General features: G+C 44.1%; 1 protein-coding gene across 1 annotated transcript; it reads left to right on the forward strand.

The window, feature by feature from the left end:
* The first annotated feature begins 750 nt into the window (after positions 1-750).
* On the forward strand, positions 751-3,536 carry fam43b (family with sequence similarity 43 member B). Its single transcript, XM_076166742.1, has one exon. The coding sequence runs from the start codon at positions 865-867 to the stop codon at positions 1,882-1,884; it is 1,020 nt and encodes a 339-aa protein (XP_076022857.1). The 5' UTR covers positions 751-864; the 3' UTR covers positions 1,885-3,536.
* The last annotated feature ends 11,347 nt before the right edge of the window (positions 3,537-14,883 follow it).

The raw sequence follows: 14,883 nt of genomic DNA on the forward strand, positions 1-14,883 counted from the left end.
CCACTCATGTGCTCGTTCACATGTTTAAATGCCTGTGTAATGTTCCGTATATGTATAATAGAATGCACACAGCATTTTACTTCATTTCTCTAGCACATGTGGCATAATGACTTGTCTAGACCGTGTAGAATATTAATTACATGCTCGGTTGCAGGGAATCCATATGTCGAATGCATAATTTATCTGTAGGCCTCTGAATCTTTGATGCTTAGAAACATTTCTTCTTTAGTTCTTTTAAACACACTTCACAACTTCAGCTAGAACTCCTTCTGCCTCTCGGTGGCAACATATGCAATCTTTGGAGAGAGAGAGAGCTGCATATCTTTCATCCACATGGTGAGAGTATGACCTATTGTGTTGTACTGACATGCTTGTTGAACATGCCACTGAACACGAATAGTTCATTAAATGATATGGACTTTGATAGCCACAATTTACAAGTAGCCTGTTAAGCCCCTTTAGACAGCATGACTAGGCACTGTCCTTACTCGAAAATACATTGATATCTCAGTGCAAAGCTGGACGGACAAATAATGCTTTGGTAGGGAGCCATTTGGAAGCCAAACAGCAAAGCAGGGAGGGGTTTTAGGGTGGCTGAGTGCTGGGCTAAGGCTCCTGCACTGATCAGCGCTGCATGATGCAGACAACACAAGAGAAAGAGGAGGAGGAGGAGGAGGAGGAGAGGAAGGAGGAGCGAGTAGGGAAACAGACTGGCTGAGCCTCGCAGCTCTCAGTCTCTCCTCTGTGCTCCGTAAAGCAGCTTCTCTTTAGTTCTCTCTCTTGCACACACTGGTTTTTCCGCGCTTTTGCCAAAGCTGACAGCAAACCCAGCGGAGAGACTCACTCCGCAACTCTCCCTGCACCATGCTGCCCTGGAGGAGGAATAAGTTTGTTCTGGTGGAGGACGAGGCCAAGAGTAAACCTAAGAGCCTGGGGACGGGGCTGACCTACCACTCCATCCTCTCCTCTCTACTACGCTCCTGTCCTGACTTACTCCCCGACTGCCCCTTCGAATGGGTGGGCAACATTTTCCACACGAAACGACAGAAGGTGGAGCTGAACAAAGCGGAGCCTGTTTATAATGTGCGCTACCTGGGAAGTGTGGTCACCATCACAGCCAAGGGAGAGGGATGCACGCAGGAGGCAGTGGCCAAAATCTGGGCGAGGAGCAACTACGGAGAGCAGAGCATCAAAATGAGGTTAACGGTGGGCGCACAAGGCATCCAGATGAGTCCAGACAAATCTGGGAAAAAGAAACCCATCCATCTTTACTCTCTGAACAGAATCACTTACTGCACTGCCGACCCTTCTCGGCCCAAGATCCTGGCCTGGATCTACAGGCACCAGGTCAAGAACATGGCAGTGGTGCTACGGTGTCACGCCGTGCTGGTCAGTAAGTCGGAGAAGGCCCAGGCCATCGCCGCCAGCCTCTACCAGAACGCCACCTCCGCTTTCAGCGAGTTCAAACGGCTAAAGCGGCAGAGTGATTTCCGTCACTGCCAGCAGCAGCTGCTGGGGGAGGACGCCGTGCCCCTGATGCCCCTGAGGAGGCTGCTGAATGGGCAGTGCCACTACAGACCGCCCGCCGACAACCCAGGGAGCGACATCCGCCTCGACTCCATCACAGAGGAAGAGGAAGAGGAGGAGGAGGAGGAGGAGGATGAAGACAACAAAGAGGATGAGGAGGAGTACACGGACGAAAGCGTAGCGGACTATCAAGAGCAGAAGGAGCGGCAGAAGATTTTTACGACAAACACCGACCCAACTCAGTTGTTGTCCGAGTTGGACCTGGGGGATATCGCCATGTTGGAGCAGTGTCAGATCAACTTTGTCAGTGACAGCAACAACAACACGTTTACATCATTCATAACCTCTCTTGTGTGACAAAAGTCTAACGCTCGTGCACCACCACAATAACACATTCCTGTCTCTGCCCTCTCTGCCTGGTGTCCCGCTCAGGCTCTCCCTCCTGCCTCATCTGCGTAACGTGAGGTGCTCACCACAAACTTCTCCCACTACTGGGTTGCGTAGAGAAACGGCAGATGGTCTTTATGTGGGAGTCGTATCAACTACCGGCCAGATGGCTCCGACGCATGTTTGCCACGTTGAGGAAACTGCGTGTTTGCACGGGTGGGCCGGCGCCGCACAGACTAACAAAAGCACAATGAGGGAACAAGGGTTCAAAAGAAGTGACGTGACGAGATGGCGTGCAGGTCACAATACGATCGCACCACTAATCCCCGGGGACGTGTTTGTTAGTCGTCTATCCCTTATTTTTGTGAGTATGTTTGCCAGCAGGGACACTTTTTTCCGGATTGACTTGTAATATTTTTTCAGAGCGGTCCTTTGTAAATTTGTGTAATTTTTCTAACACGACGATGTTCACTGACCTTTCAGTGGCGAGGCGTTTAATACTGTTTTACTAACGATCACAGCCGAGTAATTAATAAGGCTATAATTTAGGAAACAAGCCATGGAGTCGACACGTTTATTGCTTTCATTCGTTACTGTCCTTATCCTTTATGCATGACATGTCAGCGGTGACATTTAGTGCCGAGCCTTTCTCTTCTTTAATGTGACGCTGTTGATCCTTGGCTTTTTTCAAAATAACACTGTGATACCAGGGACACACACACACACACACACACACATACACCTAGTTATGCAGCAATGTCCAGTTTATGTCATGTAGTTTTCTATATTGCAGTAGCCGTTGCTGTGTTCCTTTCAGGCAGCACCTCATACAGAAAGCCCTGGCAAAAATGCAGTAAGTGAAGTATTTAAGTAAGTACACAAACGTTTTGAACATGTCTCACGGCAAATTTTCTTGTTTGTTATACCTGTCCCGCAAAGATGCATTGTGGTTATTACAAGATGAAGCTATTTCAATATTTATTTACCAAATATTATGAATAAAAATTAACCCTCACTTGGATTTCCTGGTCGAATCTCTCGGGGAGGCGTTTCTAGATATTAACTTAGTGATTATTCAAATGAATTCAAGAACTCTGCATTCCATCAGGGATCATTAGCATGTTTCTGATATGAAAGTACCTGCATTTCAAAGAGAAAAGGAAACAACATATTTAGATTGCATCCCGAGCCACCAGAGAGAATAAAAAAAGATCACGTCCCCCTGCTGCACAATATCAACCCTTTCAAAACAAGTCGTCTGAGTCTGTCCCCCTCAGATGTTAATGTAATGTGATGAATTTGCGCCGGGGCCCAGCGGTGTGTTGTTGGCCCTTTACTCTGAGGGCAGCGATCAATCAGTGGATTGAGTTGTCCGGGGGAACAAACATAAAGCACCGGCCTCTGCAGGTCCGCTGTCAGGCACTGACAGAACCGACTGATGCAAGAAGATGACCCACGCGTCAACCATTTTACTGCAAACATCAGCCATTTTAGTGATGACGGAGTCGTTAAACAATTTTATTGGTGTCACACAACATAAGCAGCTTGATTGCATGTAGTGTCACATTGGGGCATGTGTTTGGTCTGTGTGTGTTTTGTAAGCAGGCAGATTGCAGTCCTCAGCCTCTCTTCATTCTAAGTATCAATATTTCATTATCTATGAGATCATCACATCACTTTACATTCCAATAAATATTTTAATGTTCTGTGAAATAATTCATGTTAAACTGTTCCACCGTTCTGTTTAATTGTCTTACATAACAGCAGCAGAGACACACGACATGACAGCGTTCAATCCACATGATCAGTTTGGTCTTTGAACAGCAGACAAAGGGTGTTTTTCTGTAACTGCGGCTGAAAAACAAAATGATTTTAAGTTACTTGAGGTGAAATTACTGAGATAGGATTCTCTGAAGGGATAGCTTCATCTGAAACCTTTGACATCAATGTATTTTCCTGAAATAAACTACCTCTGAAAAGGAACAGGATCCAATTTCAGAAGATAGATAATAAAGGGTGGCCCCGTCATTGTCACAAATCCGCTCAGAGCAGCACTTGCACTGCCGTGGCAGGATACCAGGAAAGGTCTTGTGTACTTTCACGGTTGTATATTTGGATCTTCAGCAGCTTGGACATGCTCTGTTTCTGCACAGGTAAACATTCACATGTACGGTACACAATGTGATGAAGTCACACTGTTTGCTCACTGACATTCATGCAGGAATGCATTGTCCCTGACATGCTGCCAGTGTTTTGTTAACACGGACTGGTTAGCAAAGAGAACAGTGTTTTTATGTAAACAGGGCTCAGCTCAGATATGAGGGAGCAGATGGCAGCAGCAAGGTGCATGCTGGGCTACACCGTGGTCGTCTTCCACAATAACAAGGGCTCAAACCCTGAGCCAGAGACTCTGTTATTGTGGCACATTGTCAGACACGGCGACGGTCTTAATGACGATGAAGCCTAAGCAAACAGCGGACACCGTGCTGGGTGTGTTTAGACCCTGAAAGCTGTCCCTGTGTCTGCACGCAGCTGTTCAGGGCTTACCTGGTTGCCATGTTGTGTGCCTGTAGCGAACATGCAGGGAAGAAGAGAGAGAGAGAACGGAGTGACAGAACCACAACAGCTCCTCTCTTGTCACAGTGTGGAGAGACACAGTGTTTTGTCCTAAAGCAGATGGCAGCAGTGGAGTTTTTTTTTTTCTTTAGTCAGGGGAAAACCTCTGCATGGGACAACAAACTAACAATGCTGGCGAAGGATGCTGTGGATCAATGTGCCTTGATAGAAAGATGTAGATAGAGAGAGAGAGTTTATGAATGCTGCTCAGTGTCATTTCCCTCCACATTGTTACTTACAAAGACTGGTTATCCTGTCGCCGCAGCCACACAGTCAGCATTGCAGACTAACACGCAACATTTTCCACCTCATGCATATCTTATGTTGATTCTTCTGAGGGAATGATTTGCACACCTGGCAATTTTGGAGATGAGACGCTCTGTGATTTGCTTCTCTGCAACCCTGTCAAAACAACACTGAGGGTGAGGATGCTCGTGAGCAGAGGGTGTGCCAGTTTACAAACAAATACGTTTGTGAATTCTTGCTGCGCCGATTGAAATACTTTGTGTTGAATATTGTATCACACTTCAAAAGGATCGTTTCCATACGGCGTTAAAATGAATGAGTGAAAACTCATTATAGCGAGCAGTCAAATGATCTCCTGAGGCCACGGCGGCTCCTTTGGAGTTTCGGCTCTCGTGGAAAAAAATGTAGTGCGAGTGAGCAAAGCTATTCTATACAGCTAACTAATTCATGAGAAACAGGGATTAGTTATTGCCATGAAACTTTTATAGTGTTATTCCCATGATAACATTATGCGCAATGCCAAAATTAATGTGAAAGGAGTCTGGGATGAAAAATGTGCATTAGTGAAGTTGTGCGAGTGGCGTAAGAAAGTGTTCAAATCCTTCACCTACTTCAAGGGGAACTTCACTGGTCTGACACATAAAATTCACTTTATTTGGTCATGAGCAGCAAGGATTTTGGAGCTATTGAGAGTACTTTCAAATAAGCTTGTATGTTTTGTTCGCAACACTCTTGTAACAGCTATCAAAGAAATGAGGAGTAGAAGGTGACAGTGTTTCCCTCTGATATGCAGCGGAATAGAAGTTTCATGGAAATAGTCAAGTATTCCAAATTGTGTTGAATCCAGTACTTGAGCAAACGTTACTCTCCTCCTTTGTGCGTTGTGCTTGATAATGCTGTCAGTAAAGTGAATCATATCTCAGCCACTTTTCATCCCGGAGCAGTGAAAGTTTTTATGTAACAAGGTAAATGGTGCAGATACATTTATGCTGGTGAAATGACAGTGCAGCCAGTTTCTGCTGAGTTTGTTGAAATTCAGCCTCATAAGTTATTTCTTGCCCTCCCTTCCCTGCCCTGAGTCACTATTAAGCCTATTTAGTTCCTTTTAACTATAACATATAAGAATTGTATCGCCTGATGTCTTTCCTCTGCAGGCGACAGGACAGAGAGGTGTCACGTATGTGTTTTCCCCTGACGTCACAAAGACATTACACAGTCTAATCATGGAATCAATAACCTGCGTGCACAGGTTTAATGTCTCTGAATTGTTCTTTTATGGCGCCTCATCAGAGCTGCTGGTGCTTCTCTCCTGGGCCGCTGGGTTTGTGCGTCACTGACTTCACTGATTGTTATTGCGAAATCCAGTGACACTTCATATTAACCTTGGCTCATCCTGTTACTAATAACCCAGCTGTATCAAATGTAAGGAAAACACACCCTTCGAGGTTTTTTTGGACATTGTTGGAAGCGATCGCTCGATGCGGTTGGACGGAGGAATAACATGACACTTACGCCATTTTGCTCCTGGCTCAAAGCTCCATATATTTAGCTCTTACATAACACCTGCAGGGCAACGGGAAGGTAATTGGACGCAATTATCATCATATCTGCAGCAGCAGAGATGTGCTCGTCATTAAACTTGGGGATCTGGTTCTCAGTGTTCAGTCTGGCAGCGGATTTGTATCTGTTTCTCCAGGAAAAAGCCGTTGAAATTGGATGACAAAGTATTCAGCCGAGCATACTTCTGTTTCCAATCTTCCTGTTTCCCGGAGAGGAAAACAAGGAACCTTAAAGCAATCATGAGAGCACAAACACACACACTCATAAATGAGAGCCAGACCAAGACACAAACATGTACACCCAACACTGCATTTTATTCCTGCAGACAGCCTCTCTCACCTTGTGATGAGCTCCAGACAGTGACGGGTGGACAAAGGAGACGGCAGAGTGTGTGCGCTTGCTTGTGGGTGGGTTGGCGTGTGCCGCAGAGGAGCCTTGGCCCTGGTACAGGATCCACACCAACAAACAGCCAGGGGACATTTCTAAATCGGACAGCTTTATCTTTGGCGCATCTTTTTTATGCAACACAGTGAAGTATCAGTTGTAGATGGCGGAGTTAAACCTGTACTCCCTCCCTCCTCAATTTAATTAAAGCAGCTCTGTGTCATTTCTGAAGCCCTCTAGCATTATGTTATTGTTATTTGTTTGCAATTAAGTTACCGTTGCAAAACTCCAAACCCAGATAAAGGTACTTTCATAGCGATAAGACAAAAAGCTTCAGCGATAAAAATTGATGTTATAGAAACAGCTTTTATTATTTACTAGGGATCAAGAAAAAGTCAATTTAATGTCTGTTTTGACTCCATGAACATGACAGAGTGAGTGTTTCTCCCATCTTCTCTCCTGAGTCCCAGACAGGCATTTTTTATTCGTCTCCGCCCTCTCACATGAGTCCCTATAGCTGGTGTGTGTGTGTGTGTGTATATGCCCAGTCGCACCCAAGACGGCCGTGGCACAGCTTGTTTACATCATAAAGCAAGTCGACTCAGAAGACAATTACCGGTCCGACATTCCCTCTATTGTGATAAACCTATCTAATTATGAAGATGATATTTTCACGTCAAAACATAATATAATGAGGTTTTAAATGCTGGTTTAAAATCTCAATACATTCTCCCGGGTTCCTTACCTCAGGGTTCAACAATTTACATGCATGACAAACCCCTCCAGCTCATTCAGGATCAGCAGGAGGTCATTACACAACCTGCCCATCTCTATAGGGGGCAGCCATGGAGAGGGGAGGAATCATCACAAGCATGGTTACATTACAGACAAGGGAGATTAAAGATGCAAACTATTACATCACACGAAGGTTGATGTCAAGGTTGAAGCTATACAACTTCAGGTTTATTTGTTTTTTAACAGCGATGTATGACAGGCTTACTGGAACATTCAGACACACACTCTCATTGTTATTCATTATTCAGTAAGCTTTCCATCTTGGTAAGTGTCCTTGTGGTTCCTGTGAGCATCCATTTAACATGATATGGAAAATCTAAAGAAGTTCACAAGTGCAGGAACGGCACGGCGGTGTGACCCAAACGCACCTCACAACAACACACACTCGAGAAATTCCTTACATTTCTCTACAGTCCAGCAGTGGGATTTGCACAGACTGACAAGAGCTTTAATCCCTTTTGAGTGGGAGTTATTGAGATGTATGAATGGAGCTCCCCTTTTCGTGACGAGACTGCCTAAAAAAAACTCTACGTGTCATTCTCCACGTCGCCCTCTGTCAACGCTCATCTTTTTCAAGCGGCCTGTTTCAGAATAACAACAATGAAACTGCCCCAAAAAAAGCCTAAGTGATGAGAATCCGCTCCTGTCACTTGCACGTCCTGTCACTTCCGTGGTGCCACTCATTTCAAACACGTCTGGGGAATAACATTAATATCTTGGTTGTTCCAGCCCGACGAATACAGTCTGGACTTGTCAGTTTTATCAGCTTTGAAGACAAATGAGTTGGAGTGGATCTGAGGTATTCTGTTGGGTACTTTGAGTGTTTAATATTCTCTTTGACAAGCATATATATTTAAGCAAAAGTTCATTTCCCTGTCCCTAATCACATTTTCAAAGCCCATACACTCCTCCCCAGACATAGACTCTGTCCTCAGGCAAAGCGTTCTCTCTGGCTCACTGCTTCTGGCCTTTGATCTATGATGCTAAGCATAAACACACACACACTGTGGTGGCAGTGTGTTGTGTGTGGTTGTGTTTGTTTTGTCATGATTTGGAGTGTTTAAGTGTTTCCTTGCATGTGTACACAGTCCAGCTGAACAAAGGCCCGTTTATGCAACTACACAATTTCAGCTGTGAGGTTTCAGTCCCAAACAAACTTTTCTGATCTGCGAAAAACGCAAGAGATCAGAGCCAAGCCCCTGCTCATGCCCGTCACTGGCAATTTGAGATTCTACTGTGAGCAGCTCCAGAACGAGAGCCAATGAGATTGTGATAAGCGGCAGATGCGTAGTGTGCACACGACAACATCCTCAAGACAGGAAAACAGGTTGTATAATTTGAGTGGTTCAGAGATTAGGTTCAGAGATTTGATATCTGAAGTCGTATTGTCCGAGTTTGGCAAAACCAACGCTGTCAACCTACTGTTTCAATACAGGCAATTTGATTCTGCTTCCTCCTTCCTTCCCTTTCCCCCCAGTGCTTGTGTACACGCTGTATTTAAGTTTTTATGTTGTTTCTGTAGACCAGACGAGCTTATGAGAAGCGATGGGGGACACAGTTCAACTAACATAGTTAGCATGAACCCTGCAGTGTCCTTTGAGCTCCACAGAGACTCTGCAGGCTAACGCAGCTGCCACTCTGAGCTCAGTAGCCATGGAGCTGTGACCCTGAGCACCACAGAAATGTTGTTATCTGACAACAGCAGCACAGCAGAACCGAGAAGCATTTTGTGACTCGTTTAAAGGGATAGTTTCCATTTTTGTTGAAATTTAATAACCTTGTTGAGGCCTTTTTGTGTCCATATGCCATCATTTATATTTACAGTTATTTGCGTTTAAGATATCAATGTTTCTTTTATTGTAAGTTGTAAACGCGGCTTAGAGTACCAGGTGGAAACACACTCAGACGCACTGAAACCATGCAAACTCCTCATATCTGCTTGGCCAACAGTGATACCCGTTGTGCCAACATGGCGTCCATATGTTTGCATATAAACATAATGATTTGGAACTTTTATATTGTCTCACTTTGTTGTCGCACCACGTGAAATTAGCGGCTTTATAAATATGCAAATGACAACATTTAAACTAGCCATCCGTCTTTGGAGACGTTTAATGTTGCTTATCCAGGAGCTTCTGGCGCTGCTGCTTGATCGGGCAAACTTCCAGCTGAGCCAACCTGTCTGTAAAATTCCCCGCAAAAGAACGGAACAATCAGGGGTGAATTCTGCGTGGCGACAGCAGGGTTTAACATGCGGTAAGAGGGAGAGTACTGTACTGTATAACACAAGAGCAGCTTGAAGCGGTTTTGGAAAGGAGGAACAGCCCGCCGTGACCTCAATCTGCAACTGTAAAACCTCCTGCTCTCACTTGCAAAAAGGTTGCATAGTAACATCTGCTCATTCTCTATTCAATACTGTCTCTGCCTGGAATAAATCAAAATTGATGCCCAAATCCCACCGCTGCTTCCCATCATAATGAGGACAGAACTGACACAATATACAGTGACTGGAAGCTCTCACATTAAAATTTCATGAAACTGTGGGGAGAACAATTTCTGATAAAGTATCCCTCTAATTGTTGGGAACATTGCATCGAACAGAAAGGCCAAGAGAGAGCGCGCGAGAGAGAGAGAGAATTTAAGACAATGTTGCCTCCACTGTCATGCTGTTGTGTTTTCCCCTCCAGTTTATTGCTTTCTGGGTGTATTTCAGTGATGCATACCGAAAACAATTACCTCCACTCGTGCTAGGGAGGGAGAGAGTGGTGGGATGTGCTGCTAACAAGGCATTTAGAGGGAGAGAATGAATGCTGGAGTGCACACGGCAAAGCCACCTCAAGTCTTCATTAGGAGCAGTATTTCCTGAAAATTGGGGAGAAATATGCAGCGTGGTTTCTCTGTGGAGATGACCTGAGGAAAACATCTCTGCTACCACTCAATGAAATTACTGTGGATAAGGTTTGTTCATTTAAACGACTCACACGTTCAGATTTACTTCATGTATATGTGCGTCTATACAGTAAATGCCCAACTTTGACAATTTATATCTAAAACCTATATTAACTCTCTTAATGATGGAAACCACAGAGCCAAAGCTTCTGGGTGGGAAATCATCAAGGAGCCAAACGTGGAGCTGCTCTACTAAAAATTAATGGAGAGCAGGATTTTTAGGGACGCTGAGTTTAATGTGTTTTACATCAGAATGAACTTTTTTGACGGTAATACTTGAGGCTTCAAGCTAAAAAAAAAAAAAAGTCCTCATTTCCCGTAAGATCAGTGAAGCGTCTGTGGGAGATGAATTTTGCTGTAGATTTTTTTGTTCAGTAATCTCATATCTTGTCCTCATTAACCGTGTAAAAGTCTACATCAGCACAAATCGGGAACAACATAGAGCGGCGGTTCTCAAACTGTGGTTTGTGTCCCTCCGATGGTACTTTCAAGTACCTGGAAGGCCAGAGGATGATGTTTTGTTTTTTATAAGTTAAACAATATGATCTTTTATTAGTGTTGGTATTAAAATAGCCCAGTGTGTCCCTTTTGCCCACTGCGCACTTGTGTAGATGTAGCTTGCTCATGCTGAAAAGTAATTTCTGCAATTATATCACTACTGCCCAAAGAAAGTCACTTACTAAATTGATCTATAATATATAATAATGTAAAACTGTTACTGAAATTACTAATATTTACTGTCATCTCCCTTTTTAATGGAGTAATGCAGGCACTGTGACTCTCAAGACCATAAACCCTGGGAGCATGCACTGTTAAAACTTCCAATTCCTGCTTTAGGGATTAGTTTGTGAAATGAGTTAGAGGTCTGACACACTTGCAAGAAAAAGCAATGAGGCCAGTCCTTCCTCGAACATGATTGGTTGTAAAGTATGTAAAGAGAAGACAGGGGGAGCCGCGCATATCACGTCAAAAAAAAAAAAGGCAGCGGCTTTCCATTAGTCTCAGCTGAGGGAACAGACGTAGAGGAAGTGTCTTGACAGGAATTGATGCAAACCCATGGGACTTTTCCTCCAAAGTCTAGTGTTTCATATTAGCATAAAGACACTTGTGTTGCTATTATCACCTGCACAATTAATTAGTTATGACTCTTCAGATGATGGGTTACAGCGATTTCTTGGAGATGCAAGTAATTAAATTAGCGTATAGATGAACACTGTGACACTGTGTTAATATTCATTTCTTTGATTTGTGATGCTTTTTTCTCTGTCACACTCTGCAAATCAGCGGTGCGAGTAGATGTGAGGTTGAAGTCCCGGTAGGCTGTGAGTTGCTATGGAAGCTCTGTGTCTGCCCACTCCAGAATAAATTGGATCCGATGGATTTACAGCATAGCTGATTGCAATGGCTTGTGGGTAATGAGAGCCTTTTAAAAGGAGATTGCCTTGGGTCGGGGGCTTCACCAGAGGGTCCTAACCTCTGTCAACCTCCTCCGCATGCAGCGCCCCGGACGCTTTCATTTGGCGTAAACAGCCGCTCTCCAACTTCGTATTTCCCATTGCTCAGCTGGCAGAAGCACACCTGCCTGTCAGTGCGAGAGGCTGAGCCCGAGCCAGACCCTCTTACAATCCTGCCTGCAGTAAATTCAACAGCAGTCATATCAGTGCCCAGCAGGGGTTTTGGTTTAACTAATCTGCTGAGGCTTTGAACAATGTGGTGGTAGGAGGCACGGCCTGCCAAAACCCCTCAAAGCTGGATGTGACTCTCAGACTGGTAAATGATGCCTGGCAGGATTTGTCCTCTGCTGTGCTGCAGTTAGATACGGAGTGGGTGCAAAAGAATGAGAGTGAAATGCATTTGGGTGTTTGAAGCTTGGTGAATACAGCAAAAGAGCCTCATTAGGGATTCAGTCCTTGCTGAAACATTGAACATATACAGATAGTGTTGTTGTTGTTTTTCAGGAAGGAAAGTTGGGGATGACTTTCCGAAGCCACAAGATAAATCAAAGAGACAAACTCAGCTGAGGAGAAGGGTGTATAGTGTAAACTTTGTTGCGTGTGAAAATCATTATCACCCACGCTTGATACGGTAATCATGACGCTCTCGCTGACGTCCCTAAATAGCCTCACATTAGTCACTTCACTCCGCCTCCTAGTTATCTGTGAGACATGCAGATTGGGAGGACACAGTCACAAGTCACACAGCAAAAGTGAGTCAACCGCGGTTTTGTCCACATCCTGACAAAAACTCTTTTACGCAGCTTATCATTATTCAAGGCTTTTGCCATTTATGAATGCCATTGTAGGGAAGTGACAGGTATGCAGACTGAGTACTGGCTGAGCATAGGAAAGCTGTGCTCATCGTTGGTGCTGAAGTCTTATTCATTTGTATTCATACAGATGGACTCAGTTAACACTAAAACTGCCTTGTCTAGACACACAAACATCAGTCTGCGTACGTTTTCAGGCCCTGGTCTCGCTGAAACAATGCATAAAAAGATGAGGACCCTCAGACTAAGCTTAAGTTCGTCCCTCCTCACTGTGAGCGAGGCAAAAGTGCTGCTCTTTCATCCAAACTCAACCTCTTTGCCTCTATGGTGGAGGTGGCTATGTGCACTGTTCATTAAAACTCTGCCTCAAGAAATCTTAACTTAATCACACACACGATTCCAGCCCAAGCAAACATTGTACAGCGAGCATCTCATCGCTTTACGAAGGAGATGAATAATATATCAGATTTCCTGGCTTTATTTAATGTAATAAAGGTTCATATGCCTTCAGTGCTGAAAGTTTTGGAGTAGCACACAGCAGCTGTAATGCTTTCCTTCTCTCTCTTGAGCAAGAAGGGTTCATGAACTCCTCGTCTTTCCTTTCTACAGCAGCAACACAGCTGAAAGAGACGAGGACAGACTCGTCTCATTGTTAAGTATGCAGTTTATGCTTTCGTACCTCTGCACCTGGAGAGGGAGTGATTGTTATGTGTTAAATGTGAAAGGGTCAAATGAAATTAATTATTTAGGGATGGAGACGGCTACATTTGAGAATTCTTTCCAGTTTGATTGACTGAACTTCACGAAATTCAGTTGAGGTTTCTGTGGAGAGCGCAGATGAATTGTGTTCGAAATTTTCTTAAACATTCAGTCAGTTGGCGTTCATGTGAGATTTGAATACAAAACAAGCAAGGATCTAGTCTGGAGAGAACAGCGAGAGTAAGAGCCAAGCGAGCGGACCACAGGATGTAGGTGGCAAGAGGCAGAGCCTGGAGGAGGTAGAGAGGCAGAGAGAGAGACAGTTATTTTTTCTCTTAAATAAATAGATAGACATTAGGGATGGAGGTGTAAATATTTATGCAAAGACCGAGACCATTACCTCCAAGGCCCTAATGGGAGAAGGAATAATGAAAAAGCATGCCTGGCCTATTTTTAATGAACTGGGTCTAAATTAACCCGCAGTAGAATATCAACGCTGAAAAAGATGGACTTGGGAAGGACTTAGTCATCCGCTGTTACAAAGAAAGGGATGATTACATAACATCATAATAATAACAACAAATATGTCCTCGGAGCATGAATATGGAAATGACGAACCATTCCCAAACCAGAATGATAAATTCATGACTGTTATCGTTATGACAAAATAATAGTGAAGGTTTGACGTCCGTGGCCTTCACTCCTGCTCCTGTGTTGCTCCTGTTGACTTAAGTTGACTCTCCTCATGTATTTATTTATGTGCAATATGTACATAAATTTCTCTCTCTCTCTCTCTCTCTCTCTCTCTCTCTCTCTCTCTCTCTGATTTTTCCTTGTCTTCCTCTAGAGACCTTTGGGGTCGGGAACAGTTTGAGAGATATGTGACATTGGGACTGCACAAATAACCTTGACTTGAATTAACTATGGTTTTCTGACTGATTAACATATTCTGAAAATGAGCCACATCACAACCAGCTACTATGCCCATAACAGGAAGACATCTTGGGCTTTATACTCATCATACAGCCCAAAGCCTCCCGCAGTACATATGTGAGTGGTGTTGCTCAGATTCTCACTTGCGTTCTTCTCGTCAGTCTGGATTTAATACTTTATCCACTAGGGGGCAATGTGAGGGACAAAACATGAGTCATCAAAAATGGCGACAATAGACAAAGAATGAGATCTGTATTTTATACTTTGGTAGAAATGGAGATGGATTCCACTTTGCTTCTCCTCATCATCTATCAACTATGAACTATCAACTGTCAACTTTGTGGTTTGTGTTGGTTTGTCTACATTACTTTTGTGGGTTCTGAATCTTGCAAATTAGTTCTCTGGGATGACAACCAATGCTCCAAAAGAATGCAGGAAAGGCATGGCAGCCATCTTGCGTATGAGTACGCAGAGTTAGCATAAAGTGTTTACCTGCCTTTAGCCGTATTCAGCAGCCGTGT

Source organism: Genypterus blacodes, unplaced genomic scaffold (assembly GCF_046128005.1).
Source record: "Genypterus blacodes isolate CSIRO-AG114 ecotype Tasmania unplaced genomic scaffold, CSIRO-AGI_Gbla_v1 ptg000156l_1, whole genome shotgun sequence".
Classification (NCBI taxonomy): domain Eukaryota; kingdom Metazoa; phylum Chordata; class Actinopteri; order Ophidiiformes; family Ophidiidae; genus Genypterus; species Genypterus blacodes.

Excerpts from the sequence above, each read along its gene's own strand:
- fam43b (XM_076166742.1), top strand. The coding sequence starts at position 865 with ATGCTGCCCTGGAGGAGGAATAAGTTTGTTCTGGTGGAGGACGAGGCC.